The 27,613-nt window shown below is 35.8% G+C and overlaps 4 protein-coding genes across 5 annotated transcripts; 2 read left to right on the top strand and 2 right to left on the bottom strand.

The window, feature by feature from the left end:
• On the top strand, nucleotides 1–11,501 carry LOC136798744 (hatching enzyme 1.2-like). The gene is made up of 9 exons (XM_067055415.1): nucleotides 1–273; nucleotides 741–812; nucleotides 1,617–1,745; nucleotides 2,465–2,606; nucleotides 8,306–8,388; nucleotides 8,632–8,736; nucleotides 9,109–9,152; nucleotides 9,676–9,841; nucleotides 10,842–11,501. Exons 1-9 carry the CDS (start codon nucleotides 153–155, stop codon nucleotides 10,874–10,876), a joined length of 897 nt encoding a protein of 298 aa, XP_066911516.1. The 5' UTR covers nucleotides 1–152; the 3' UTR covers nucleotides 10,877–11,501.
• On the bottom strand, nucleotides 3,639–27,412 carry LOC136798755 (uncharacterized). Of its 2 annotated transcripts, XM_067055432.1 has the most exons (4): nucleotides 27,408–27,412; nucleotides 5,218–5,276; nucleotides 4,107–4,715; nucleotides 3,639–3,848 (listed from the first exon to the last, which is right to left on the bottom strand). In XM_067055432.1, the coding sequence occupies exons 2-4, from the start codon at nucleotides 5,258–5,260 to the stop codon at nucleotides 3,724–3,726; spliced, it is 777 nt and encodes a 258-aa protein (XP_066911533.1). In that variant the 5' UTR covers nucleotides 5,261–5,276; nucleotides 27,408–27,412; the 3' UTR covers nucleotides 3,639–3,723. The 2 variants fall into 2 exon arrangements, with proteins under 2 accessions (XP_066911533.1, XP_066911527.1); XM_067055426.1 differs by lacking the exon at nucleotides 27,408–27,412 and having other exon boundaries at nucleotides 5,218–5,332.
• On the top strand, nucleotides 5,598–6,533 carry LOC136798770 (uncharacterized). Its single transcript, XM_067055442.1, has 2 exons — nucleotides 5,598–5,738; nucleotides 5,970–6,533. Exons 1-2 carry the CDS (start codon nucleotides 5,654–5,656, stop codon nucleotides 6,251–6,253), a joined length of 369 nt encoding a protein of 122 aa, XP_066911543.1. The 5' UTR covers nucleotides 5,598–5,653; the 3' UTR covers nucleotides 6,254–6,533.
• Nucleotides 14,184–25,046, bottom strand: LOC136798779 (L-threonine ammonia-lyase-like). Its single transcript, XM_067055449.1, has 13 exons — nucleotides 24,775–25,046; nucleotides 22,531–22,802; nucleotides 20,719–20,733; nucleotides 19,992–20,065; nucleotides 19,533–19,578; nucleotides 18,777–19,018; nucleotides 18,267–18,429; nucleotides 17,523–17,619; nucleotides 17,226–17,301; nucleotides 16,944–17,069; nucleotides 16,047–16,214; nucleotides 15,501–15,558; nucleotides 14,184–14,891 (listed from the first exon to the last, which is right to left on the bottom strand). The coding sequence occupies exons 1-13, from the start codon at nucleotides 24,797–24,799 to the stop codon at nucleotides 14,787–14,789; spliced, it is 1,467 nt and encodes a 488-aa protein (XP_066911550.1). The 5' UTR covers nucleotides 24,800–25,046; the 3' UTR covers nucleotides 14,184–14,786.
• Nucleotides 27,413–27,613: the final 201 nt, after the last annotated feature.

The following is a 27,613-nucleotide window of genomic DNA, read 5'->3' as shown; positions in this document are numbered from 1 at the left end:
TATTTTTGACCATTTTCCTAAGACATCAGGTGTTTTAGAGTCAGCAATGCCTTAGTTTTGTTCTTAACTTGTTCTTGATATTTTAGCCATCGAAGCCTTATGTTTTTATATAGTTGTTCTTATGAAAAACATCTACAATGAAAATGTAAAATATGGGTCTCCATGGCAACAGCTGGTTTGTTTTGTGCTTGGTCAGTTGTACTTTTTGTGGAATCGTTAAATGCCAACCGTTTGTGGATGTTTATCTCGCTACATCACAACCTTTTGAGAATGGTGTGTTCCTAAGAGGAATAGTTCATAAATTACGTCACGAACATCGCTTGCCTCGTATTCAAACAATTTCCATGGTGAATATATCCCGTGAGACATTAAATGATTTTTTTATGAATAGAGAACAGTTGTAATAAAATCCGCTGGGAGTTAATCACCATGGCAATAATTTCAAAACGAGGCAAGTGATGCTCGTGACGTAATTTATGAAAAGGTCTATCTTTGATTATCTTCATCACATAACCCTTTTGAAATTCATGAAACTATAATGAAAAGGGTGAAAAGATAAAAATACCTCCTAAATTTAAAAAATAGTGTGATATCCTATGAAATTTAGTGTTTCAGAGTCCGCGAAGCCTTAAAATGTTCTTAACTTGTCTTAATATTTTGGTCTTGGAAGCCTTATGAGGCTGACCCTGTTAGTGAAGTTAATTTCTGTATTACGTGCGCGTGTATTCTTTTCTTTGAAGGAACACAGCGCGTACACATCTCACCTCATCCAGGTCGTCAAATCAATGAAGCTGATATAAACAAAGATTTAGGTATGAAAAAATTTTAACGCACTTTCGGATAGTTTTTTATTCGAGAATGTAACCAGGGTTTGTAACAGTTGCTTTTATTTTTTCAACTTGCGAAAAGTCCCATTCGACTTGGAGTTTGCTTGGGTGAATGACGGACATCATTCGCAAATGTCTAGAATTTGCCTTTCGGTTCACGTGTATTTTGGCCCAGGTGAACTAACCCCAATGTCCTTATACCATTATAAGTAAATAGATGAAACTTGAATTTTCTCAAGCAAGAAAGAATTACAAATGACGGATTGAATCAAACCCTTTCTTTGTTTTTAAGCGGCTGTTTTCTAGCAATAGGTTTTACTTTCAATCTGGCGTTTGTGTGAAAAACATGCCGGTCACGCGTTTTGGATGGGGAATAAGTGACTTCATTTCCAATGAAGAATAATAAGCCCGAAGGGCTAGAAGTCAATCTCCTTGGTAGGATTTGAAGCCAACAAATCCTACCAAAGTTGCGCGGTCTTGAGCGGCCCGCCTAGTTTTTACACAAATGACAGATTGAAACTAAAATTTACCGCTAAATTTCGAAAAAAATATCAATCGTAAACAAAGGAATTGCTAGATTCAATCTGTCGTTAAAAATGCGGCGCATTTTTTAAGGCTTCACTTTTTCTTGCCTGAGAAAGGTTAGAGATTGAACTCTAGCCCTTCGGGCTTTAAACTCAATGTTCATTTCCCATCCAGGAGTTGCGGGTCTAGCCTATCAGGCTTTGAAATCAATGGTAGATAGGTGCTTTGGTACACTACATACTATAAATCTGCTTTTTGTGATAGGTTTCAAAGATGACGAGGAGAAGTTTGAACACGTGACCAATGGAAAGACACGTGACATTAAAGTTGGAATTCGTTTGTGGAAGAAACGGAGAGGACGATTGTATATACCGTACGAAATTAGTAAAAAATGTAAGTTAGGAAAATGATAGGCTACGTCATATCTTCCTTCGTTTCGAGCGTAAAACTCCTACTCTTCGGGATATGAGCACTGCTCTTGTTTTGAATATTGAAATTCTCCGGATAAATCGCATGCGCACTGATGTTTTAATGAAGCAATAGAGAGTTTCGAAACCTAAGCCAATCAGCTGTGTTTTAACATTCTTTTATTTGAAATCTGTATTGATAAACATCTTTGGTGAAAGTTGTCTATTATTCTTAAACCTATTGATAAGCAATACCCGTTGGGGGTTACTAGTGGCGGCCTATACAAGTGCCTATAGACCAAGAGTAAGGCCTAAAAGCCTGGAGCTGTCTATTGTATAGACTATTAAAATGGGGAATTGAAAATAAATGTCTATGGGAAGACATGGTACTAATTTCAAATTTCGATTTTTACTGTGGAGATTAAAGTTTAGTCTAGATCATTAATGGAGATGAAATATCAGTGCGTTCTATTGGGTGTGATTTGCATTGATAAATTAATTTTATTGTAAAACAAAATACAATAGAGTCTTTTTAACTCGAAACTCTATTTTATTCTAAACTCGAACAAGTTTTCTCGTCCCTTTAGTTAAGAAAGGCCTCACAAACCTTACTCGAAATTTCTTTAGCTGGACCCACACCACGTGTGGATTCGGATTATAGAGACTTCGCTTCTGTTATTAATTTTGATCGAATTTTTATCATAGTTTCATGGTTCAGACGTCAAAAACTGAAGAGAGCGATCCGTAAAATGAACAGTTATTTACATTGTAACAAAGGAAGGAATGTTTGGATCAAAAGAAACAAAAAGAAACATAAACATTTTGTAAAGTTTCAACCAGGACCTGGGTAAGATATACGCTAGCCTACCTAGCCTCCTTTCGTGTCCAATATCTTTCGACTGGATTGTTTTTTTTCGAAAAAGAATTTCACAGCTGACATGGGCAAAAATTTAAGTTTCTCACGTCCAAAAATGGTGTTTATAGCATTGCTAGATAAAAAGCTGATTTTTTTCATTTTCATTTTTCACCTTCGTGTTTGAAAATTTTAGAAAAGTTTTATACGCATAATAGTCCATTCCGGATTACCTTTCCAAAAAGTATAAAATCGCTATCTATGTCGAAATCTATTAAAAGTAATACGCAATTGAAAATTTATTACCAGCTAATTTGAAATGTACTTTAACTATTAGAGGCTGTAGTTTTTGATGCAATAATTCTATGCTGCAATAGACCTTATTAAATTTTTTGATTTTTCTTATAAAGCGATTCATTGTGGAATTGTTTCGAGGGTATTATAATAGAATTACCTCGAGGAATTCCTAAGAGATTTCTATTGTAATACACTCGAAACGATCCCTAATCCCAAATCCGCTAATTTTCATTAGCGACAAGGATTTTCGCTTGTATCCGGGGGGGGGGACTATCAGATATGAGATCTACCATATGTGTGGCTCAAAACTCAGGCCTTTAAAATCAGTTTCGTATATCGCAAAAAAAAATTACTCAAATACCAGTACATTTAGACACTTACGGTGCATTTTCTTGGAAATTTATGTCCACTTAAAGGCGAAAATGGTCTTATCACTTCAAATTTTCGCGTTTTGCCACTTTTTACACCTTTACAGTGAATTTGTTAAACTTTATTTCATTACGACCCCTACATGACACTTTAAGAAGCCTGAAAACCTATCTCCCTTTAAGGGAGTTGCCATAGAATTTGTTTTGCTTTATTTCCGGCCGCACTGCCAAGCCAACTTTAACGCGAATTTTGTAAAAATCAGATAGAAAATCAACAAAACATCAGGTTAAAATTACGCCAAAGTTTTATTTTTGATAAAAAAGGATTCGAGGATTTATCAAATAACACAGTGTATAGTACTTACCTGAAAATATGTATTGAATAAATAGAACCGAAAATTTTAAGTTAACAAATGAAGCTCCGAAATTTACAAGAGGGGAATATTTTAGATCGAGATTTTCTTCATTTTCTTTTTCAACACCAATCGAACGAGTCTAGCGTTGAGTTGTATGACGATTCTACCCAATGCGCGTTGTCTTTCCTCCATCGCTTTCACCTTCACAATCAATTCTGTAAAAAAAACAAAATTGGAGTATAAGATATTGAATATTGAAAGTTAATGATGATTTAGGCTACATCTCATAACATTAGCAGAGTTCCCGGATTTACAATTTACAAAATAGAGCTCATAAAATCGACTGGAATAACAATGGACAGGAGACTGTTTCTTTATAAACTGATGTATAAAAAAAGGACTGGTTCGGGCTGTGATTTCTGCCTCAAAATTTATAGTGGGAAATTCGAATTTATCGTATAAAAATAACTCACTTCGAATGATGGTTAGAATTTTGGATTTTCTGATTTTTCCTTTGGTGGTCGTTTCACGTGTTGGCTTTGTTGTGAATGTTTCTTTTGTCGTGCGTGGTTCTTCGGTGAAGATGTCGGTTGCCATGGTAACTACATCTTCAGTTGTCTCAACATTGTCAGTCATTTGAGTGTTTTCTGAAGTTGTTGCAGGGATCTCCTCGGTTGAGCTTGATTGAATTATCTCACTTGTTTGATCGGGCTCGCGGGTTGTTTGTGGAATGTTTTCGGTGGTTGCTTTAGGTTCAGTGGTCGAGACAATCATATTGATGTCAGTGGAGGTTGTAGGGACACTGTCGGTAGTTTTCGGGATGTTCTCGGTAGTAGTTGTCGGAAAATTGTCGATTGGAGTCGTTTCAGCCAGAGTGGTCGAAGTCGAAATCCGTTTTGTCGGTGATACACTCTCGTCTCCATTGTAAATCAAGTGTCCTACACCTTGGCTATCGAGATCTAGTTCGTTAAGAATAGAGTCTTCGACATCTTGCAAATCTTGATAAAAATCGTCGTTTTCGTCTGTCGGATTTTGAAAGACGTCATTCTCGTAATGATCGATAGTCTTCGATTGACAACACACTATAATTTGAAAGATAAGAATGTTAGGACAAAAGTTTGTATTCAAAAATCCTACAAAATAATTCAACATTTAATACATTTCATACCCCTTTTCATAGCCCTGGTGGTCAAACCTTTTTACACAGCGGGGATAAAAATATTAAAATCACAATTGGGTAGAAGTTGTAGTGTTCCAAGCTTATATAATCCAGTAGGGATGGATTTGGAGTGAAATTTTTCAACATTGAATTTCAAATAAGGATAAAATGAAAGTCGATTTCCAAGCGGACGGGGGCTCAACCGGGTCTGTGACAAAGGGGTGTTTTTGATTGAACTAGTGGTCCAGTCTGAAACAGAACACAGCGTTCAAACTCGAACTTCTTAAATTTACTCTTACATGTTGCAAAACTAAAGAGTTTGAAGAAGGCGATTTATAGAAATTAGTCAAAAACTCAAGCTGATTCAAACATATAGATAAACAATCATTACTGATAATGAAACGAGAATGAAACTCAACACTCACCGAAAACAGCACACAAAGCTACGACTGTGAAAATATTCATCATGCAATATTCTTGCAAACTCTCACAGTATTTATTTTCAATGTCCTTCACTAGAAGTGAGCTGGTATGATGCACAAGAAATTTCTACCCTTTTTATGTGTTTCCATTAAGTCTGGTTCAATTAAGCTCCTGAGGGAATTATGAAATTTGATTTATGGTCAAATGAATATTTAATTACATCACTTGAGAATTCATGGAATACGTTCCATTTGTACCGGGAATTATCTATCTTTTGTCTTCTTGACTGTCTCATGGGAATAGTTCAATATTATATTGCTTTCCCAAGAGAGCAGTGGATTGTTAAGATCAACTATAAAAAGAGTAGAAAAACAAAATATGGACAATCACAATTCAAAGACACAACGTGCTTGTTAGAAAACTTGGAACAGTTTAAAGATGAAGGCTTTCGCCACAACAATTTTGTTACTTTTGGTCAACATCTCCATGATGGAAACAAGATCCATCAGCGATAAAGAATTAAGTAAGTGACTTGCAAAGTTTATTAAATAATTGTTTTGTTTGACCATCTTTAAGGTTTTCACCTCTTGACTCTCGAATATTGAGATAATTTAGCAAAAAGGTCAAAATTCCTTTGCAAACCCTTATATGTCATCTATAGAATTTATTACTTTTGTTTGCAAGTGTCTATCAAAGCTTTCTACGATTACTGTTGGGTATTCCTTATCCTAATCTGTGTCTCTTTTCTTTTCAGTTGACCTCCTCAAGGATGTTTTGAAACGAGGTGCCCAAGGACCCAAGTCGTTCGTCCAAGGTGGTGACGCTCAAGGACCCAAATCGTTCGTCCAAGGTGGTGACGCCCAAGGACCCAAGTCGTTCGTCCAAGGTGGAGACGCCCAAGGACCCAAGTCGTTCGTCCAAGGTGGAGACGCCCAAGGACCCAAGTCGTTTCGTCCAAGGTGGAGACGCCCAAGGACCCAAGTCGTTCGTCCAAGGTGGAGACGCCCAAGGACCCAAGTCGTTCGTCCAAGGTGGTGACGCCCAAGGACCCAAGTCGTTCATCCAAGGTGGTGACGCCCAAGGACCCAAGTCGTTCGTCCAAGGTGGAGACGCCCAAGGACCCAAGTCGTTCGTCCAAGGTGGAGACGCCCAAGGACCCAAGTCGTTCGTCCAAGGTGGAGACGCCCAAGGACCCAAGTCGTTCGTCCAAGGTGGAGACCCAAGGACCCGTCGTTCGTCCAAGGTGGAGACGCCCAAGGACCCAAGTCGTTCGTCCAAGGTGGAGACGCCCAAGGACCCAAGTCGTTCGTCCAAGGTGGAGACGCCAAGGACCCAAGTCGTTCGTCCAAGGGGAGACGCCCAAGGACCCAAGTTCGTCCAAGTGGTGACGCCCAAGGACCCAAGTCGTTCGCCAAGGTGGTGACGCCCAAGGACCCAAGTCGTTCGTCCAAGGTGGTGACGCCCAAGGACCCAAGTCGTTCGTCCAAGGTGGAGACGCCCAAGGACCCAAGTCGTTCGTCCAAGGTGGAGACGCCCAAGGACCCAAGTCGTTCGTCCAAGGTGGAGACGTCAAATATCCTTTCACTGATTATACAGGACCGCCCTACGACGCCAAACAAACCAAAACCTCACAAAATAACAAAGGCAAAGATGTTGTTATAAACTTGAATGTGTTCTAATTATTTTATTGGATAATTTTTGTTTTGTTAAGTTAAAAAATACATCATTTTAGTCAAAAAATCAATCTTGAATGTATTTGTCCGTATTTGTCTTTCACATTATAATCATAAATAGGTGCATGTTTTTAAACTATGTTCGTTTCAAGTGTGCACTAATTTTTCTTGCTTCTTTTTCCAATCTCTATTTAATTCTCATTTATATATTTTGAACTTTGAAAGTATAATTCAAAGCACTACTATAATTTTTACGAAAAAGTTTTGAAGTTGAAAATTATGAAAAGAAACCTCTGATGCCGAAATGTGAAAAAGGGTTGCATCCAGAGTAACAGCATCTATACCATCAATGGAGTTTTTTGTATCTTTTTCTCCTTCATTTTCATTTTGATTTTTGAAAGTTTTCGAAATTATTTGGTCAAATAATAATTATTTTCTCAAATAATACGGCTCAAATTTAATCGCTCAATGACTGCTAAAAACCTCAAAAAAAAGCAAAATAGAGCCTTTTTTCTTCAGTTCTGAATGCTATTCAAAATAATTATTATGCCACTCATTTTAAATAAATCGCAATCTCAACATATCTGCAGCGGGGACTAAAAGCCTGTAACTTTCGTAATAATTCGAATGAAATCGGTTTTGTGTTTGTTGGAAAGATAAATAGGTGTGGAATAATATCAAGTAGAAAAAAACTGGAAAGGAGTCGGAAAATGAAGATGATGATTGCAGAAAAAAGAAACTTAATGACGAACTGTGCTGTAAATTCCGTTCTTGCAAGAGTAATTTTTCAATTCCTTGACAACATTTCTGGTTATATTCAAATATATTAACTCACTCGAAAGATAAAGCCTAAAAGGTTACCAATCGTTCGCTTTAAAATAAGCAAAAAAATAATCTAAACCCATTTCGTAGCCAATCAGACAGTATTTTTAGGCTGTATTTTTTCCCTGGATACATTTTTTTGACAATTATTTTACAGTGATAACCCTCTAACATTGAATATTTTTACTATAAAAATGAAGATCAGGACAACTTTAAAAAAAGTTAAATTTTTCTTTAATTTTTCATCTTCATCTTCAACAAGTAGAAAACCGCTATTTGATTTGATGAAATCTATCGGAAGTCTTCACTCAGAGACACACCAATAAATGACTGACTTAAGTTCAAATTTTATCAAAAATTATCCCATTTTTTAATCTTAATTTGAAAAGGACTTTTGTGATAAAGGCCTGAGCAAACCGATCCAAAATTTCATCCAACATATGCCTTTTTTCTGATGTTGGATGAAATAGTGGACTGGTTTGCCCCGACCTTAAATAAGAAGGCTTTGTTGAATACAAATGGGTCCGTGATACAGGGTTGTTAAGTTAGGATTTTTGTTGTACAAAACTTTCCAAAATTTCCTGTTTTTCTATAGTTGTTCTGGGACAGTTGGCAAATCAAAATGGCGCATTAATTACATCAAACTACACAACGCATGTATTGATTACAGTGATAGCGGTAAGTGACCGACATCCGAATGATACAAGGAGTATAATCTAGCAAGCTAGACAACTAATTCAGATATAGTAGAAAGAAATAAAGCGAAAAGTAATGTAGGGGACAAATCCCGCAACTGTCATCGTATTATCATATAACGCCTAAACTACTGTATTACACGCATTATAAACGACTCCAGCCTATAAGGAGGAATATTAACCTATTTTATCTATTTCATAGGATTTTACTATTAAATTATTTTAGGTATCGTTCTCCACGAGATGATGCACTCGATGGGATTCTATCATGAAATGCAACGTGGTGATCGTGATAAATATATCAAAATACACCATAAAAACATACAAAAAGGTTGGCCTAGTTTTAAAATCACTATACACGTTTTTTTATAAGAACATAACGCCTCGATGGCCAAAGTTAAGAACATTTTATGAACTTTATACTCTTAGCATTTATCTTTTTAGGAAATCGCACAAATATATTTACAAATTGGTGAAAATAAGAACATTTTAAGAACATTTTTAGGCTTTTTAAGAAGATCCGCAAACTTCAAAATGTTTTGATGTTCTTATAAAAAACGTTCACTGTGGGGTATCTGTATAATGGTTCATGGATCTCGAAGCCATGGTTGAGAATTCTTGGCTCTGTCACTTTACAGAGATTCAGGAGTTTACCATTTATTCCTAATTGAAGTTTCATATTGATTATCCATTTTTTATTCAGGAATGACGTTCAATTTTCATAAATTCAAGACCTATTTGACTACGGTAAGTTTCACAAAATTTTTGAATAGAAATATTTTCTGTCTATTAAGCCTCCGTGTAACTGATAGCAACACCAACACACACAAACATTGTTTAATCAATTTCGTGATCGCTTTTCTTTACTGTTCGAATAATTATATTCATAGAGTTTCTGGTAAAAAAGACAAATCAAAGAGATTTGAAGCTCTCTAATTTGATATCCAAGGGGCCTTGGATTTTCATTGAATAAGAGAGCTAAGTTTGGATTCGCAAAAATTGGATTCCTTAAAAGTTGTTTTCTTATTTTCAGCATGAACAGTTCCTTAACAATTCCTTATTTTTTGGACCATTTTCAGCCTCCAGTTCCTTATAAACGTGTTCCTTATTAAAAAAAAACGTGTACTATGTTTCCCTTTACCGAGAGAGCTAAATTGAAATATGACAGCTAAAAGCATCAGGATAAACAAAATCAAATCCTTTTCATTTTCAACCCAATATATATCCAGTATTATTTCTGTTACAACATGATTTACTTTTCATTTTTTAGCCATTTGACTTCAATAGTGTTATGATGTACCCTTTCGATGCATTTACAAAGAACGGTCGATTGACTTACGAACCGAAGTTACCGCTCCTCGAGAGAGAGAAAGTCGGTCAAAGAAATTCATTATCACAAATCGATATTCGACAGTTGAATGGTCTCTATGAATGTGGTAAGATCCTTATTTTCTAAACTCGAACCCAGTCCCTTAGATCGATTTTTTATGATTCTGATAGCGCTCATGAAAGAACGTCATCATCTGCATCAGTAAATTCATGTCTTTAAGTTTGCTTTTGTTCTCAACATGATTTTCGCCAATATCCTTTTAAAAGGGGAACAGACAATATATCTCATAGTAATACAGTCGAGTCTCGCTAATTTGAACTCGAACGAGAAATCAAACTTGATCGATTTACAGAAATATCTGAATCGAGGGGTAAATCACTGAAAAAAATCACGTACACCTTTTTGAAAAAAGAAATCAAAAATCAAAAAGAAATCAAAAATCAAAAAGAAATCAAAAAGAAATCAAAAATCAAAAAGAAATCAAAAAGAAATCAGAAATCAAAAAGAAATCAAAAAGAAATCAAAAAGAAATCAAAAATGAAAAAAAAATCAAAAATCAAAAAAAAAAAAAAAAAAAAAAAAATCAAAAAGAAATCAAAAAGAAATCAGAAATCAAAAAGAAATCAGAAATAAAAAAGAAATCAAAAAGAAATCAAAATTAAAATCAAAAAAAAAATCAAAAATAAAAAAAAAATCAAAAAAAAAATCAAAAATCAAAAAGAAATAAAAAAGAAATCAGAAATCAAAAAGAAATCAAAAAGAAATCAGAAATCAAAAGGAAATCAAAAAGAAATCAAAAATCAAAAAGAAATCAAAAAAAAATCAAAAATCAAAAAGAAATCAAAAAGAAATCAAAAATCAAAAAGAAATCAAAATCTCGTACACCTAATTTTTAGTGATTTACCCCTCGATCTGAATTATACATGTAGAAAGTATTTTATAAGTGATTCTCCTTGGATGAGGACTGAGAATTTCTATGGTCATCCATATAGGGAAGTTTTCATCTCACTTGGGAAAAAGTTCCGCCGGTGCTCTGAGACAGGAGTTTTTAAAAACGGTTTTTCTCTGATAACTTTTTTTTTTAAACGTTCTTTTTCTCTCCATAGGTAATTTCAAACCAGTGATACCGAAAGGGAGATAAAATCTTCGATTCATGATACATTAATGACGTAATGTTTTCAGACGGAAACACACCGGTTTTGCCAGTAGTAGCAAATCTTAAAAAATTTTATATACAGTATATGGCCCCCAAAACGGAGACGGCCCCCAAAACGGAGGTTTTCATTAAAATGAAGATTCTGACTTGTAGATTTATCAGAATTAAACGATTTTTGTTTATCTTGAAAGAATGATGGTTATACTTAAAAATGAGCATGTTTTTGCTGGTTTGAGACAGATTCAAAATAACATATTTGCGTCTAAAGGAAATATTTTAACACCAAAATTAGATAAAAATTGCATATAACTCACTCTAGCTCCTTGGGTATTGAAAATAAGTTATGAAAACGGGGTATAGGAAACTTTCTACACCTAATGCCGTTCAGAAAATACAAATACATCTGTGACTTTAGAGGCTGGGTAAAAGATCTTGAAGGTCAACCAGTATTTTGGAGCCCTAGAATCAGCATTGACAAAACCGAAAATTCTAAATATGAGAAAAAGCAAAAGATCTTGGAATTCTATTCCTATCACCTTGAGTTAATAGTTTATAACAAAAAATTAACATTATATATAAAAATTTTCGCTGAATCAGCAAAAACGGCAAATTCTGTCTTTTTTTTGCAAAATATAGGAAAACAATATCTTTAAAGCTTAATATTTTCAGTTTCAGTTAAGCATTTTTTCTAAAATTGTCACAGCTTATTCCATACATGAATGGAACTATTTTCAAAAGAGATTTGTTTTCAAAAGCTTCAATCATGGACAAAAGGTTTGTAGACTTCTGCAATATTTGCAAAATACTTACATACTTCAATATCGATCAAAAACATGTTCCCAAGAGGTTCTGGGTGCTTTCCAAACCCATCCAAAGCTGTTCAGAAAGTCACCCACTGCAGTCTAACCACAAGGGCAAACCACAAGGGCTTGATAAACTGGCTTACACCAGTATCAAAACACTGATTTTTTGCTTGTGGTTCCCTCAAAAGCAATTCAAAAGCAATGCAACGACTTCGAAAGTGTTTTTCTTAACTTCCCTCCTTTTTCAGACACATTGAAGAGTCATTTTATTTTTCATCATTTTCACTGACAATTTGTCTACAACCTTTTGTCAGATTGTCTAAATTTTTAAGAAAAATTGAACAGGGGTCTTCTCTGAAGTGGCAATTTTCCATCAAAGTATCTCAAATAGAACAACCAGATGTAATTTCTAATGATTTCGACCATCACAGCAGGAATATACCAAAAAAATCAAAAATCAGCCATTTCAGAAGTTTGCGACACCCCCCCCCCTCAATAGACTCAAATGTGGAGCAATAGAAAATGCTGAATCAGCAAAAATAAATTTTGAGACTCAGGAATGATCCTCAACTACAATAGAGACAATTTCAATATGAAACTACTATTGATATTCCCAAAAATTTGAGCTGGAAAATACACCAAGTCTCAGAATTCTCAGACAGTCTGAATTTTTAAGAAAAAATTGAACAGGGGTCTTCTCTGAAGTGGCAATTTTCCATCAAAGTATCTCAAATAGAACAACCAGAAGAAATTTCTAATGATTTCGACCATCACAGCAGGAATTATACCAAAAAAAATCAAAAAATCAGCCATTTTCAGAAGTATTGCGACACCCCCCCCCCTCAAATAGACTCAAATGTGGAGCAATAGAAAATGCTGAATCAGCAAAAATAAATTTTGAGACTCAGGAATGATCCTCAACTACAATAGAGACGATTTCAATGTGAAACTACTATTGATATTCCCAAAAATTTGAGCTGGAAAATGCACTAAGTCTCAGAATTCTCAGACAATCATGGACAAAAGGTTTGTAGACTTCTGCAATATTTGCAAAATACTTCAATATCGATCAAAAACATGTTCACAAGAGGTTCTGGGTGCTTTCCAAACCCATCCAAAGCTGTTCAGAAAGTCACCCACTGCAGTCTAACCACAAGGGCAAACCACAAGGGCTTTTTTTGCTTGTGGTTCCCTCAAAAGCAATTCAAAAGCAATGCAACGACTTCGAAAGTGTTTTTCTTAACTTCCCTCCTTTTTCAGACACATTGAAGAGTCATTTTGCTCTATTTCTCATCATTTTTTCACTGAAATTTCATTTGTCTACAACCTTTTGTCCATGATTGTTGATTAAGACATTTTTAAATCAAAATTGTCATTTTGAAAATTTCTAAATTTTCAGTTTGGACTTTGCAATATCGAAAATCTTGAAATATTTCATAAAAATCATAAATTTTACATCCATCGGATCGTAAACTTAAGGGAAAACACAAATATGTTCATAGTTTTTCCCCCTATTACCACTGGGCTTAATAATTTGATTTTAACTACACCTCCGTTTTGGGGGCCCCAAACCTGCATTTTGACAACCAGGGGTATACTGTAAAAATTTTATCAAATAAATTTATGCCCAAAACCCTCTAAATCATATTTCAAAACTATGGTCAAAATTTTGTATTCATATCTTAAAGCTATCTCGAGAAATCGCTAAAATTTCAAATTTCCGTTTTGGGGGCCATTAGAAAAAAGCTACCTATCTTTAAGCGATTGAAAAATATTGTTGAAATTGAAAATTTTGAAAAAGAACTTCCAGGAAATAAAGTAAAGATGTTAAAGGTTTTCATGCAGCAAACATTTTTGTAAAATCTCTTTTCCTCTAGATTTGAGAGAAATTTCAAATTTGATCGCCGTTTTGGGGGCCACATACTGTAGCAAAAACCGGGTTGTTAAACATTATGTCATGAATATCATAACTAATCCACATATGATGAAAGGTATAAAATCGATAATTTGTAAATAGATATTTTAAAGGCGTTTTAGAACATTTAATGTATACTTTAGTTATAGCGTTTTACAATTAAATTTTTACAACAAAAACATGAATGCTGACAACTTTTTAATCCAGGATCCGCTTTTTTGACCGAAAAGGATACATTATCTGATCGATTAATACCCTGACCGCTTTTTTAAGGGAACAGAGGTTTTCAATAAGACAAAGGGACACAGGGAAGTTTTTTGAGTGACACCCCCTTCTCACAGACACACTGGGACCCCTTCCCTTTGGAATAATTGGCCAAAATATCGTCCCAGTGGAAAATTATACCCCAGTTTTTGTCCCCACTGAAAATAATCAAAGAAACAAACCCTCGCTGCATATATTGTTATTGTTAATATTTCAGTCCGTTATTTTTACCCCCTACTGGCTGAAAATATCCTACCGGGTCTGTGGGAAGGGGTCGTTAAGAGTAAAGAAAATGACATTTAGTGAAATATTTTCAGTTTTACTTGATGTATTTTTTAAAATAATTTTATTTTTTACAAACCATTGCATTGTCATTAAAAAAACATTTTCAGGGGGTAAATATGTCATAATTCATCGAAACAAAAACAAAAAATAAAATCCTATTTACAAGCTTTTTTCAAATAAGAATAATTAAATGGTAATACTGTGTGTGGAAGAACTTAAGAGAGAACGGCCAGTCTTTATTCACATGTAAGAAATTGTAACTATCAGTAACATCACCCTTATCCAAAAAAAGATGTTGAGCCCTATCTACATTAATAACTGGCATATGCTTTAGTCAAGCACTCGCTAACAATTAGAGATCTTACTTCGATTAAATGGCCTGGTCTTTACCTACAACAATAATATTTGCGATAGTGACACGTTGATTTGGTAGTCCTGAGATTTCTCAAAAAGACCAACAAGAGTAGCAGTGCAGTGGGAATCTGACAATAAAAGTTTCGCTAGAAAATATTCATATATTGAATGAACCCATCTGGCGATCTTTTGAATAATGTTTACGTTAACCAAATCTTCGTCAATTTCTTCATACAACAGTACTATTGGTGACCAACCAAACATTTTGAACGAATTAGATATGGTAAGTGTAGAAACGTACTTGGTCGAAGTTTTCTTCTAAAACTTTTTTCAGTTGAGCACCATGTTCCGCGTCACGAACTTCGCACACCACTTTGTTCTAAACGAACAGTCACACACATGTATAGCAAAAGGGAATCAAATTATTTTTAGTTTAACTCTTTGACGTTCTCGAAAAGCTAAAAAATCGCATTTTAAAGATTTTTCAATGCTTAAACTTTAAATCGAATTATCTCAGCTTTAGTGATAGCTAAACCCTTTATGTTTGGTACCGTTGGAAAGCTCCTTAAAAGCTCCTTAAAATCTTTTCTGCATCAGATTTCAGTCAGATTTTTGAATTAGGTCATCAATCAAAACTACCGGCAGCCGAAAATATCGTTTCCGAGAGACCAAAATTTCGATTGTGGGAGTTTAAGGAGTTAAGCACAAGATTTAATAAAAATTCGAAATACTCGCAAGGGAAATTTAAAAAATACGGCTGGGTTCGCAGTTACGGACTAGTAGCTTTTGTCACTGTAAAAAGGATAAAAATCGAATATTCTAAGTCGTTTTCAATCGGAGTATAGAATTTTAAAAATTTTGAGAGAATTTTTTTCTGGGAGTAAACCAAATAAAGCGTACTTGCGAGATAAAATTCCATGAAAACACGAAATTTGAGCCTGCGAAAAAAATTAAAGTGAGATGACAGAAGCAAACACAAGTTTCTCACCTCGACTTGGAAGATACTAGTTTTCAGCCAGGCTCTTTCATGAAGGATATCTTTGACACTGAAAAAAAAGAAGAAAATTAAGTTATGATTCAGTTGCCTAAAACATGGTTCAATTTACCACCCCTCTCTTGCCCCTCTCTTTAGCCTCTTCAATCTTTTGATTTCGATGATAAGTGTAAGGAAAGGTCTCAAAGATTGAGAGTCTCTTTAGACTTCATAAAGAGGAGGATTGCTTTGTTAAAACTTTGGGCCCCACCTTTTAACGATTAAATTGAGTTAAGGTAAATGGACTTTTCGAGGAAAAAAACTGTGAGGAGGTCCAACCCTATTAGCTGAACATGCTGTATCCCTGGAATTCCAGGCAATTTTAGGTCCAAACCCCTCTGGAAAGTTACTCCTAAGGAATTCCAGTTATTTTGACAGATTTTTGTATATCCCTATGAAATTCCACCACATATTAAACCTTAATACAGAAACGGAACTCCTTAACAGGGTGAAGACAGTTTATTTTTCTGGAAAAACCCAATATGAAAACTGATAACTCACCTTGCTCCAGTATCGGCAAGGACTTTGGTTAAATGAGCCAAGCCACCAGGGCGGTCAGAAATGACAACTGAGAACCTCAACATACGCCCATCAGCAGCTAAACCACGCTCAATGACACGCCCAAGGACTGTGGAATCGATATTACCACCACATAATGTGAATACAACACTAGAAGTAGGAAAGGTTTTTTTAAAAGGTTACTTAATACACGCTTTTTTATAAGAACCAGTAAATTTTGGCTCTGGCTGGGCTGTTCTTATTTTTATTGAAATTTTAAGGCTTATATGTTCTTACGATGTTCTTAATACACGTAGTTTATTTACTTAAAAACTTGAAATGGGTTTAAAATTTGTTACTTTCTTAGCATTTCGGGAATCCGATGCTCAGAATTTCTTAATTCGTTCTGAGTGTTTTGGTCAATTTTTAACCTCGTGTTCTTACAAAATTGTTTATATAAAATAAAGCGCGTAGTAAATTGGTACCTCCATTACTCGAACATGAGAGACAAACGCACACTTCGTTTTCTTTTCTTATAGAAAAATGTAGAGTTTTATCACAAAGACACCCTCACTGGAAAAAATTTTCCGAAAAATCGTCCCCGGTCGAAAATTATTCTCCAATTTTTGTCCCCACTGAAAATAATCAAATAAACTAATCTTCACTGCAAAACATTATGCTATTCTTTCCATCCCTGCTGAATTTTCTGACTTGAAAACAAAAGAATTGAAATCCCCAGGTATAAGAAATATTGGAATACCAATCTCCATCGAGTTTCAGTCCGTTATTTTTATCCCCACTGTCTGAAAAAAATCCTACCGGGTCTGTGAGAAAGAGGTGTACAAAAAAATTCTTATAACAGTGCTCTTGTATTAGAATTTGTAATAAAAAACGCTGTACCGTTTTCCTTTCAAATGGTCCAACTTGCCAGCCAGAGCAGCAGCTAGCCCAGTAGCACCGGCTCCCTCTACCACGCATTTCTCTTCTTCGACAAGACGCAATACTGCTAAACCGATGTAAGCTTCGCTGAAAATGAAAGCATTAGGTTTTTTAATTGTTGTTTCTAAGCTTGAGTTTAGGGTCTAAATTCTCTTCCAATTTTCGTATTATCCATACAAAACCTATACTATATTACGTATTAAACTCGACTCCAGTCTAAAGGAAACTCTGAATTTGACTTACTCTACTGTGACACATTTATCAACATTTGAACGAGCTGTTTCGAAAGCGTTCGAGCCAATCTTTGGTACGCATAAACCTGTAGAAAGATAAACCATGTCTTATTATTATCAACAGATTTGATGTGAAATTTTAGTATTTCACCAGTGAGCACTCTAGACCAGTGTTTTAGTGCAGTGAGACTACAGTGTTTGTTTGCGCCTTGGAATTATGAAATCTCTTTGATTGAGATCATAACACGACTCTCCGAGACGAAGAATCAGAAACACTGAAATAATTTTTTCAAGAGCATAAACGTACCATCAGCAAGAGTCATGGATTGGTCCACTTCAATTTTGACAGGTTTTCCTGCTTCTAGAGCAGCTTTGTAGCTGGCACAGCGGACGCTTTCCACACCCTACGATAGAAAAAGATGAATAAAATGGGGAGTTGCAAATCCTCACAAACGGCGCAAAACCTCATCTATGATATGTGACAGTGTCTATCCAGTGGAATTTTATCTATCCCAGGCAAAGAGCGGCGAAAATTTATACATGTTTTTTTTTATAAGCATACAAAAATCCGAAAAGAGGCTCAGAGATGCTTAGGTCGAAAGCTTAATAAGGCTGAAATCTTAAGCTTAAATTTAGGGAAATACTGAAAATCCGTAAAATTCCAGCCAAAAAAAGCCAAAATCAGGAAAAAACATTTTTCGTAGGCTCAAGTAATGCTTGCCATATGCTTAATTTTCCCCATATCTGTGCCTAGATATGCTTATAAGTGCAATGCTTATTAAAAAAAAACATGTACACGTGAAAAAAGTTCTTAAGTTTTAACTTTTATAGATGCCGAATTTAAGAATATTTGTTACTAAAAGCCAATTTCCGTTCAAAAATTCTCAATGTTTAACTATTTGAGATACCGTGAATTTTTCGACATCGTGAAAGGCTAAATAAAGTAATACATATCATTTTAAAAATTCTCTGTATACTCAGAATTCCTGTTTAATTTGGAATAAGAAAGTTCTTTCCCATCCCCCATAATATACAACCACAATTTACTTACAATGACTTCAATGTTAGGATTGAGTGATTTAAAAGCAACAGAGCATCCAGCGATAAGACCACCACCACCAATAGGAATGACCACTGCATCGATGTTTTCCACTTGATCAATACATTCTAATGCGCATGCTCCAGCACCTGCCAGAATGTCTGGGTGATCGTAACTAGGAAACATATTAAAACATATTAGAATGATAGAAGGAGTGGACGAGTCAAACATAGTATTAACTACGTCACAAAATTTTCAAATTAGTCACGCCCTTTCCGAGAAAACTTCTTATTAATTAAATTTTTTTAAAAGTAAGATATTCTCAGGGTCTCATAATTTCAAAGCACGATTTCCCGGTTTTGGCTACAGTTTAAAACCGTCCTTTGGAATACGTTTGGCGGATGTGCAACGTATGTTATTGTTATGTGTATGATCGCCTGAAGTTCATTTTGACCAACTGGTTTTTTTGTAGGCCAGGTGCGCAAAAAGTTTTTTTTTTTTGGGAAAATCACAAACACTTACCCATTGATATAAGCTAAACCTTCTTTAGCCGCGATTTCCAAAGCGTAATCTTTAGCCTGAATGATATCAGCACCGTACTTGTAGACACGTGCTTTTAGTTTCTCACAGCGTGAGACTTTCGTGATTGGTGCGTTCACGGGCATACACACGGTAACCGGGATACCGAGCTCTTTTCCGTGATATGCCATCGCCATAGCATGGTTGCCAGCCGAAGCAGCAATAACACCGCGAGCTTTTTGTTCCTATAAATAGAAGAAAATATTCAGGTACATTGAATTCAGTGGTCAAAGCAAGACTTTTTGTCCGAGACGAAAATGAATTTTTCATGGCGATTTAGCACATATTTTAGAAATTTCGGTGAATTGTACAGAATTTTGAGGCGAGAAAGCCCTTCATATAATTCACTGAGACGGAAGAGCTTCGAACACTGATTTTAAATTATAGTGGAAGTGCACAATGAAAATGTTTAGTAATAAGATACGACAAATCAGTGTGTCCGGAAAAAGTGCGGAGCAGAATTTTCCCGACATATTTAAGTATCAAAGTACATTTGAAAAACAAAGGCAACAAAGAGGGAAACGCTTTGGAATTTGATATCTTTTAAATGAACAGTGATCAGTTAACAATGATCGTTAAAAAAATAGAGACTTCTAGAACTGTAAAAGTTTGGTCCCAATTTTTTCCGGACACACTGTACACTATAGAGTATTATGGGAGAAGGTAGAAATGATTCATTCAGGCAGCAAAAGAATTTACCTTTGAGAGCATCATTAATGTATTTCGAGCTCCTCTTTCTTTAAAACTAAAGAAGAGACAAGAAGAAATTTTAAAGTTACTCGCAGATGACGTTGTATAATTCGACCTTTAAGGAGCTTTTAATTTGTATAAAGATTCGAATTAGAATGACTTGATTATCGGCCCTTTTTACGCCGGCTCTTTCTTATGGGCTTTTTTTTCGTCGCTGGCATTGTAAGGGTCGGCATAAGGGACCGAATTAAATTAGGACAGGGCTAAAGATGGAAAAAATTGGACTTTGGCGTAATAAGGGCCGACGTAAAAGAAACCGGCGTAAAAAGGGCCGAAAAGGTAAACCTATCAATTAGAAAACTTAAGAGATAAAGCCATATTGTGGGAATAAGGAATCGGTGGAGATCTTGTTTCATTTTAGTGTGATTAGCACATATTATTTCCATTAGATTTAGATGTATGAGCTACCTTCCGGTGATTTGCATGTAATCTCGTTTCAAAAACACTTCCATACCAAGCATCTCCGACAAACGATGCGATTTCTAAAAAAACAAGTATATTAGTGTTGAAGGAAATGTAAATGCCCAAAGCCCAACGTGCTATCTGCAATATACCTTAAAAGTTCAGGTTCTTTCAAATTTTTTTTGCATGTCCAATTATAGATTTCATTGACAGGAGACTAGAATTCCCTAAAAACACCCCTGTCTCACAGCCCCGGTGGAACTTTTGTCTTCAGTGGGGATAAAAATTCCTATTGAAATTCCAATGGGGATAGAAATTTTAATTGTTCAAAGGTTTAAAAATCCAGTGGGGATGGTTTTGAAGTGCGATTTTTAGACATTGATTTTCGAGTGGGGATAAAATAAAAGTCAATTTCCCAGCGGGGCTGAAATTCCAGGGAACCAAATTTTTGCCAAATTTTCCAGTGGGGATGGGGTCCCAGTTCAATCCTTGGCCTGATCATACCAGAAATAACCAACATGGTACTTGATAACCGGGGGGGGGCACTCAAGGAGAATGGACCTACGATACGTGCGGGTATATTTTCCGAGCTTCCCAAAATGCACTGTAAGGGTCGAAATCAGCAAAAAGGAGAAAAATGCACTTTAAGGGTGTAACATTTTTGGAAAATCTGAACATTTTTTTCAAGAAAATGCACCGTAAAGGTCGATTTACCGCCCAAATTTTCTCAAACTTTGCAAAATTTTCTCTGCACTGTAAGGGTCTGATTTCAAAGCCCCCCCCCCGGGACTTGGTGCCTTTTGAGAAGGATCAAAGGTAAGTGGAGCAATCCAGGGAGAAAGATTGACGCTTCCCCCTCACCTTCAGGTAGATAGATGGATAGAAGAAAGAGCCTTTGGGTCGCCTTCGTTGCGTGAGGACAATCATAGATTGGATATATGCTTATCACTTCCAAGCCACTTTATCGCATAATTTTGATTTTTAATTTTGTCAAGTGACTGTCAGGTGAAGTGATCTAGATTGCAATTATTATTCGACAGTAAAACTAAATTTGGGACACATTGTTTCTTCCATGGTTTCTTCTAAATAGGGTAAAAAGTCTATTTTGTTACTTGGAAATCCAAGTGGCTTTACACATTGTTTATCAGTAAGTCTGGAGCTTTAACTTAGTTCAAAAGTACGAGCTAATAGCTTAAAACTTTGAGCCACACAAAATATTTAGCATCTTGAGCCAACTTAATAGTTTAAGAGCTTAAAATTCTTTTTATCATGGAAATGAAAGAGTTTTTAAACGAAGTTTTTTAAAATAAGACTTTGAATACAACTTTATTTAAAATCCTCTTTAGCGATTTATTCACTTCAGGCAAGGTAGATACATCCACATGCAGAGATTTATGCATTGACTTCCAAGCCCGAAGGGCTGGACTCGATACTCCTGGGTGGGAAATGAAACCACTTATTTTCCATCTAGAACACCTGCGCGTGGTTTTTACACACACGCCGGATTGAAACTAAAATCTATCGCTAGATTTCAAAAAATGCAGTCCTCGAAACAAAGGAACCACTAGATACAATCTGTCGTCATGATTAGATTGCGTTGTAGACGCGTTCTGGATTGGAAATAAGTGACTTCACTTTTTTCTTGCCTTGGAAAGGTTAGAGATTCTACTCTAGCCCTTCGGGCTTTAAACTCAATGGATTTACGAAGTTCAGACGGGACACTTTTCTCATAATGGGTGTTATTTGTATTTTAAAGTAGGGGGTAACCAAACGAGTTCTTACTAAAAAAGAAATGTCAAAAGAAATATCAGAGAGAGAGCTAAAATAGCGAGCGATAAAACGTGGAACACCTCCTTCCACTCCTCTCGAGGAAAAAAATATCAAAACATCAAACAGGCTGAGAGAGGAATTCCTACAGAGAAAGTTTAGTTTAGTTACTTCAATATTTAATAACAATCATAATCATTTGAAATAGGCTTCATGTAGAGCTTTTGAACAACGGAGGCGATTACAACTTATAAGACCCTTCAATGAACGAGAAAAATCTCAAAACTTTATAATATTTTTCGTTTGTTATTTCGCAAATCAAATACTCGGGGTGAAAAAGTAGATTCAAATGGAAAGAAAAGAGGGAAATCCTTGTAATGGTAGATTATATTTTAGGAGCAAATATAGAGACATAGCAAGCTTCTTAGAACTGAAACAGTTTTGTAAAAAAAACTTACTTCAAGCTTTCAAAGCGATCATAAAACTTTAGAAATATCAATTATAATTTGGCTTATAACCCTTCCTTCGCCATATACTCCAGCTTTACAAATACAGTGAAGTCTACATAATTCGAACCTCTATAACTCGAATGTCTCCTTAACTCGAACAAGATTTCTATTCCCTTCAGTTTACAATGCCCTAAAACATCATTCCATAACTCGAAACTTCCTTAACTTGAATAAATTTACATTTCCCGTGAGTGTTCGAGCTACGGAGACTCCACTGTAATAAGACATACGAAGTAAACGTAAAATATATCTTACCGTACATGGGTAACACGTATTCCATTCTTGATACGGAAAGCAGCTGCCGTGATATCTTCAAAGGTGACGCTTATGGGCTCTTCGGTTTCTCCGTTAGCCGTCATCGCGGATAATTTACGGTTCTTACGTACGGGCGGTGAGTTGAGGACTGGTTTTTCTTTTTCAGTCTTTTTGGGTGCTTTAGGTGGCGGTACGGCTTTTTTGGGTGATGATGTTGTCTCGATTTGAGAATCTTCTAATTGTTGTTTTTGGAGTTCGGCCAACAATTCAGGCTCACTGGGAGCAGCTTAAATTAAAATTTGAGAATAAATGATTGAAGAATAACTTCAGAATTCCTTTTTAGGACGCCTGAATATGCTATCATAATCTGTTAGCCAAAAGATCCAGAATTTAACAATATTTTATCATTGGAACTTTACCAGTCTTGTCTGAAAGAATATTTATGGAACAACACTTTCTGTGAGACTTGTTTGTTACTTATGGCCTAAAATCCATGGAAACCTTCACTCCATTCCAAAATTTTCTCCGTCAAGTAATGAAAACTTTTGAAAATTGTCTTTTCAAAAAATCTTAAATAAGCGACAGAAAGTGCAGAATTTAAGTTTTCAGTACCTTTTTTAAAACTACTACACGCGAAAAAAATATATCAAAAAAACTAAAAAAATTAATCTAAAAAGCTGGTTGTTCATATTCACGAGAAAGAGAAGCGGAAAACATTGAAAGAAAACATATGTCTCGCTTATTCAAAACCTTATAACTTATTTATCAATGTTAAACTGGGTTTCAATCAAGACTGTATCTTAACGGGACACTGTTATGTTAGTTATAAGAACACTATCTGTAAGAATACAACTGATTCTCTTTCTATTATAGAAAGTTAGGTTTTTTTCTCGACGGGGACTGGAAATTACTTCTTATAAGCTCACTGTAATATGCTCCAGCAATGAGGCACGATACCCTATATTCAGATGAGGTGGAGTTTTTATAAGATACTTTAATAATTGGTCATTTGAAGTAATAAAAATGACGCGATCTTTAGAAAAAGTAACAAAATTGTTTTATTACTGGTTAACGACCAACCAAATCAAATAAGAGCTTGTAAAAACTCCATCTCGTCCCCCTATATTGGAGGACGTCCCTATATATAAGGACCGAGTCTCTGCATATAAGGAGGACCGTCTTTATATTCTTTCCGTCGGAAAACACAGATATCTTTATTACTCCCCAATCATGTCGTACAGACCAGTGTGTACAGCTTTTCTCCGGGATAGGTAGAATTTCAAAGGTATTAACTTTAACTAAACTCAATAACTAACTTTAACTAAACAAAGAATCATTCAAATTGCTCAAAAGGCAGCAGCAGCCTTTGAAAATAAAATCTCCTAATATTTTTCAATCATATAAAATTTTCAGCAGCAGAAACCAACCGTCTTTCTATCACAGCTCTTTAGAGCACAATGGCAAACTGACATTAATACATTTAATGATACGACTTAATTAAATATCAAACCGAACTCGTTTTCTTTAATCTCCTAACGTAACCGGTTTTTCAATTCGCCGTTTTTTTCCTCTAGAACTCTTGACAAGGTGAGATTTTTCAAAGCGGCTGTGGTTTGCGAAAGAGCTCATTCGAATCTAAACTTCTCACATCGCCTTTACCAAGTGCTACATAATTGATTACCGAAAATCACCAAGATTAGGCCAATCCAAGAAGAAGCAGATAGTTAGCGGTTTAAATACGTATTGAGCTTCACAAATTATTGTGCAGTCATTTTGAATAAAGTAACCGTTCCTATTTATAAAGAAATCGCTTGCTTAAAATCGTTTCGGAGCGTGAATTCACCTTGAGAGGGCTTTAAAATATCGCGGATAAAATTAAAGAGAACTTTTGGACCCTTTCCCAGCCTGGATCTCCAAGCTGCAAGTTCTTTCTTATTTTAATGTTTCTGGTTTTATTGGCAGATGCTTGTAACGCAAGGGTCGACAAAATTATAGCTTCACGCAATAATCGAATCGACAAAGCACGCATGCGCTGCAGGCGGTAAACCAGAAACATCTGAATAAAAACAAAGTTTTTAGCCTGGATATCTAGGCTAGACCAAACTGGATATCTAGGCTAGACCGTTTAGAAATGAATTAGAACTATTCTATTGGTTGATTGCGAAAGGTCATCTTTAACCAGTAGAAAGGCTCCCAGCGCTCCTTCCGAATGATCTCGGCCCTTTAATGATAATGATAGATTCAAATCCAATACTTACAAGATAAATCTTTGACCGGAGGCATCAATAATGTTTTATTCACCAAAGGGTATGTAATACAGGTTCACTTCGAAAACCTTCCAAAACGAATTCAAATTTGTAGCAAAACGACAACAAATATCCAATTTGAACATGCAACACAACACGATGCACAAATAATACTAAGAAATCACCCTTTGATAATCTTGATAAAGCTTTTCTAGATGCAATTGATCTGATATCAAAATCAGTTAATTGCTTTTTTTAATGTCTCAAATTTCTTTTGTTTCTATAAAGTTGAAATCGTTAATTAACATAGCAGAAAACAAAAATAGATGATCAAATTGTTCCTCAGTCATTTAAAGGAAACTCGACTTTTCTAAGTCGTGTTTCCTTTAAAAACACAGTCTAGTCAGTCACATGTTTTAGCCTTCAAACAAAGAAACGAGCTTAAAACATCCTAACGCAAAGTAGTAAGACAAAGGTATTTAAAGGTGGACAGTTATCGAAATTCCAGACAGCATCAAAGCCTCAAAGCTGTCATATTACAAGTTTTTTATCATCACACTGCAAGATAAATTTCAATTTTCATATAAGCACTTGATAAGCCTTCAATATCTTTTATCATGATGCTGGATAAGAAATAGTGTTTCTTATAATAAGGCTTCATAGATAATGTAATATCCTTTTTTAGGACCAATGTTGAAGGTGTACCAAGAGGTTTGACGAGAGGTGTGTGTTAAGAATGCAAGGAATTCAGTCACGCATTCTTTAACAATCCTGTGTCCTGGTTGTAAACGACGCCCGGGGGGTACTAGGGTTGGCGGATGAGGGGTATGTGCAGGCGGGACCTCCAAAAACCGACCTTTAGAGAGACTAATTTTTGCTGAAAAGTTGACCCTTAGAGAGATTTTTTAACAGTTTTTTTCTCTCGAAATAAAAAAATTTCCTAAAAATTGTGAATTTTCCGACCCTTAGAGAGACTAATTTAAAACTTTCTGATTTTTCCTACCCTTAGAGAGACTTTGAAAGGTGGAAAAACCGACCCTTACCGTCCGCACATACCCAGCACACATTTTTGCCTAACTACCCCCCCCCCTGGAAACGACCACTAAAGCTGACTATGTTTTGGCATTATATAGTATGTCTAGAGAATCGTGAAGCGTCGTCTGGCATAAGATTTTGTTTCCCTGAATAAATTTCCATTGACTCTTCCAGAAATCTTAACTTATCCTATTTTTCCTGGGATAACCGAAATTAGATTGGAAAGATTTTTATCTAAAGGTATGGAAATTCTTATGTTTACTTAAGAAACCGCCAAAATTTCCGAATCTCATTTTTTAACTACCCGGACTACAGGTCTTTTTTACTAAAATAAAAAAGTGGCAGTCGAATCCGGGAAGTTGAAGTCTTACCCAAAACGTGAGTATCTCTCAAACCGTTAGGAACACTGGAAAGTGTGGTGTTGCTCTCTCTCCGATCTTTTGCCAACGAAGAGAATGACCTAGACGATCCTATTGTCTATGCAAGATCACTAAAAAAGGGAATAGTTTATAGGGCGGTATGAATTTGAAAACGGTGGTAAGCCCGGGGCAGAGTAAGCAGTGGCGGAGGTGTTTACAGTTACAAACTCTATCGCCACTTTTTTCCCGTAAACCGCCCTGACTCTGTGCATATATATTTTCCCGCATTTACTGACCCCTTATAACGGACGATAGCATCGTCTAAGAATGGCCCTGTTTGCTCAATATCCTCTCAGGGTGGGAAATAGTTGAGTGGTAAGTCACTATTTTTCCCTTTCAGCCAATGACAGAACAAAAATACAAGATTCATATTTGGAAGAAAATCAACCCTCTAACACACCTCCATAGCAATGCTCTATAGATTTTACTCAACCGACGCGAGGCCATTTTAAAATAGCTTATTAACTTATAATCATCACTTCCATATACAAATTTTATGATGAAATCGATAAATCCTTGACACAGACTCAGACACACCTCCATTTCCAGTAAATGATGATAACAAAACATGTTTTTAGAATCAATCAATTTGTCAAAACTAGTTTCAGAGCTTGATCATCATCAGTCAGCCCCATCAATCCAATGACAATCATACACAATACATGTCTCTCTCCTGGGGGATCACTTAGGCAACAGGAGGGTACGGGTAGGTGCCGCCCTTAAGGGTGCCTTTTTCCGATCTTCAAAATACCAGTTAGGGTCGTAAAAATCACAAAATCTAATTCCAGTCCCTTTAAGGATTGTAAAATCAGCTAAAATCCCATTTATTGACACTCAAAAGCCTAAATTTAAAACAAAATAGTCCCCTAAAGGGTGATTTAATTCAGGAAAATTCAGGTTTTTCTTTATTTCAGTACCTCTGAAGGGTCAGTTTTAGACCCTCCAAGGGCCCCACCGCCAAAAGTCGGACAGCGCATACCAGTACCTTCCCACCAAATTTATTATCTGTTTTAAAACGCAATAAAAAAGCGGTTTTCGTCTAACAGGCTAGGCATACCCGTCATCTCGCAAACCTAGTATCCCCCCGGAGTTTCTCTGCTCTAAAGCGACGGGAAAGCGACATGAAACGAAATTTTACTGCTACAAAACGACCATCATAGCATACCATATTTCTTTCTGTCTTAACTTAACAAACTCTCGCACAATGTCATACGTAATCCGACTGGACAGCACACCTACAGATTCTCCCTTTTAATGCACAGTTTACCGGCCGATCAAGAATTTAATCCCTTTACATTTCAAGAAATGAATGAATCGATTTTATGGACCTATGGACTGTATAATGCCTTGGAAGTCATGAATAAATCAAAATATCATAATCAATTCCTAAGCAGATC

The sequence above is a fragment of the Clytia hemisphaerica genome, unplaced genomic scaffold (genome assembly GCF_902728285.1).
Source record: "Clytia hemisphaerica strain Z4C2 unplaced genomic scaffold, Clytia hemisphaerica genome assembly, whole genome shotgun sequence".
Lineage (NCBI taxonomy): Eukaryota > Metazoa > Cnidaria > Hydrozoa > Leptothecata > Clytiidae > Clytia > Clytia hemisphaerica.
Note: the sequence above shows the minus strand (reverse complement) of the source record. Positions and strands in the feature narration are given on the sequence as shown.

Bases quoted from the DNA above. Each gene is read 5' to 3' on its own strand.
- LOC136798770 (XM_067055442.1), top strand. From the start codon at position 5,654: ATGAAGGCTTTCGCCACAACAATTTTGTTACTTTTGGTCAACATCTCC. The intron at 5,739-5,969 runs GTAAGTGACTTG...TTTTCTTTTCAG, and splicing joins CATCAGCGATAAAGAATTAA to TTGACCTCCTCAAGGATGTT.
- LOC136798779 (XM_067055449.1), bottom strand. From the start codon at position 24,799: ATGCCTCCGGTCAAAGATTTATCTT. The intron at 19,019-19,532 runs GTAAATTCTTTT...TTCTATTTATAG, and splicing joins CATTAATGATGCTCTCAAAG to GAACAAAAAGCTCGCGGTGT. The intron at 17,620-18,266 runs GTAAGTAAATTG...TTTCTATCGTAG, and splicing joins ATCCTAACATTGAAGTCATT to GGTGTGGAAAGCGTCCGCTG.
- LOC136798755 (XM_067055432.1), bottom strand. From the start codon at position 5,260: ATGATGAATATTTTCACAGTCGTAGCTTTGTGTGCTGTTTTCG. The intron at 4,716-5,217 runs GTGAGTGTTGAG...TTCAAATTATAG, and splicing joins AGCTTTGTGTGCTGTTTTCG to TGTGTTGTCAATCGAAGACT. The intron at 3,849-4,106 runs GTGAGTTATTTT...TTTTTTTTACAG, and splicing joins AATTCTAACCATCATTCGAA to AATTGATTGTGAAGGTGAAA.
- LOC136798744 (XM_067055415.1), top strand. From the start codon at position 153: ATGGGTCTCCATGGCAACAGCTGGTTTGTTTTGTGCTTGGTCAGTTGT. The intron at 9,153-9,675 runs GTAAGTTTCACA...TTCATTTTTTAG, and splicing joins TCAAGACCTATTTGACTACG to CCATTTGACTTCAATAGTGT. The intron at 9,842-10,841 runs GTAAGATCCTTA...TTCTCTCCATAG, and splicing joins GAATGGTCTCTATGAATGTG to GTAATTTCAAACCAGTGATA.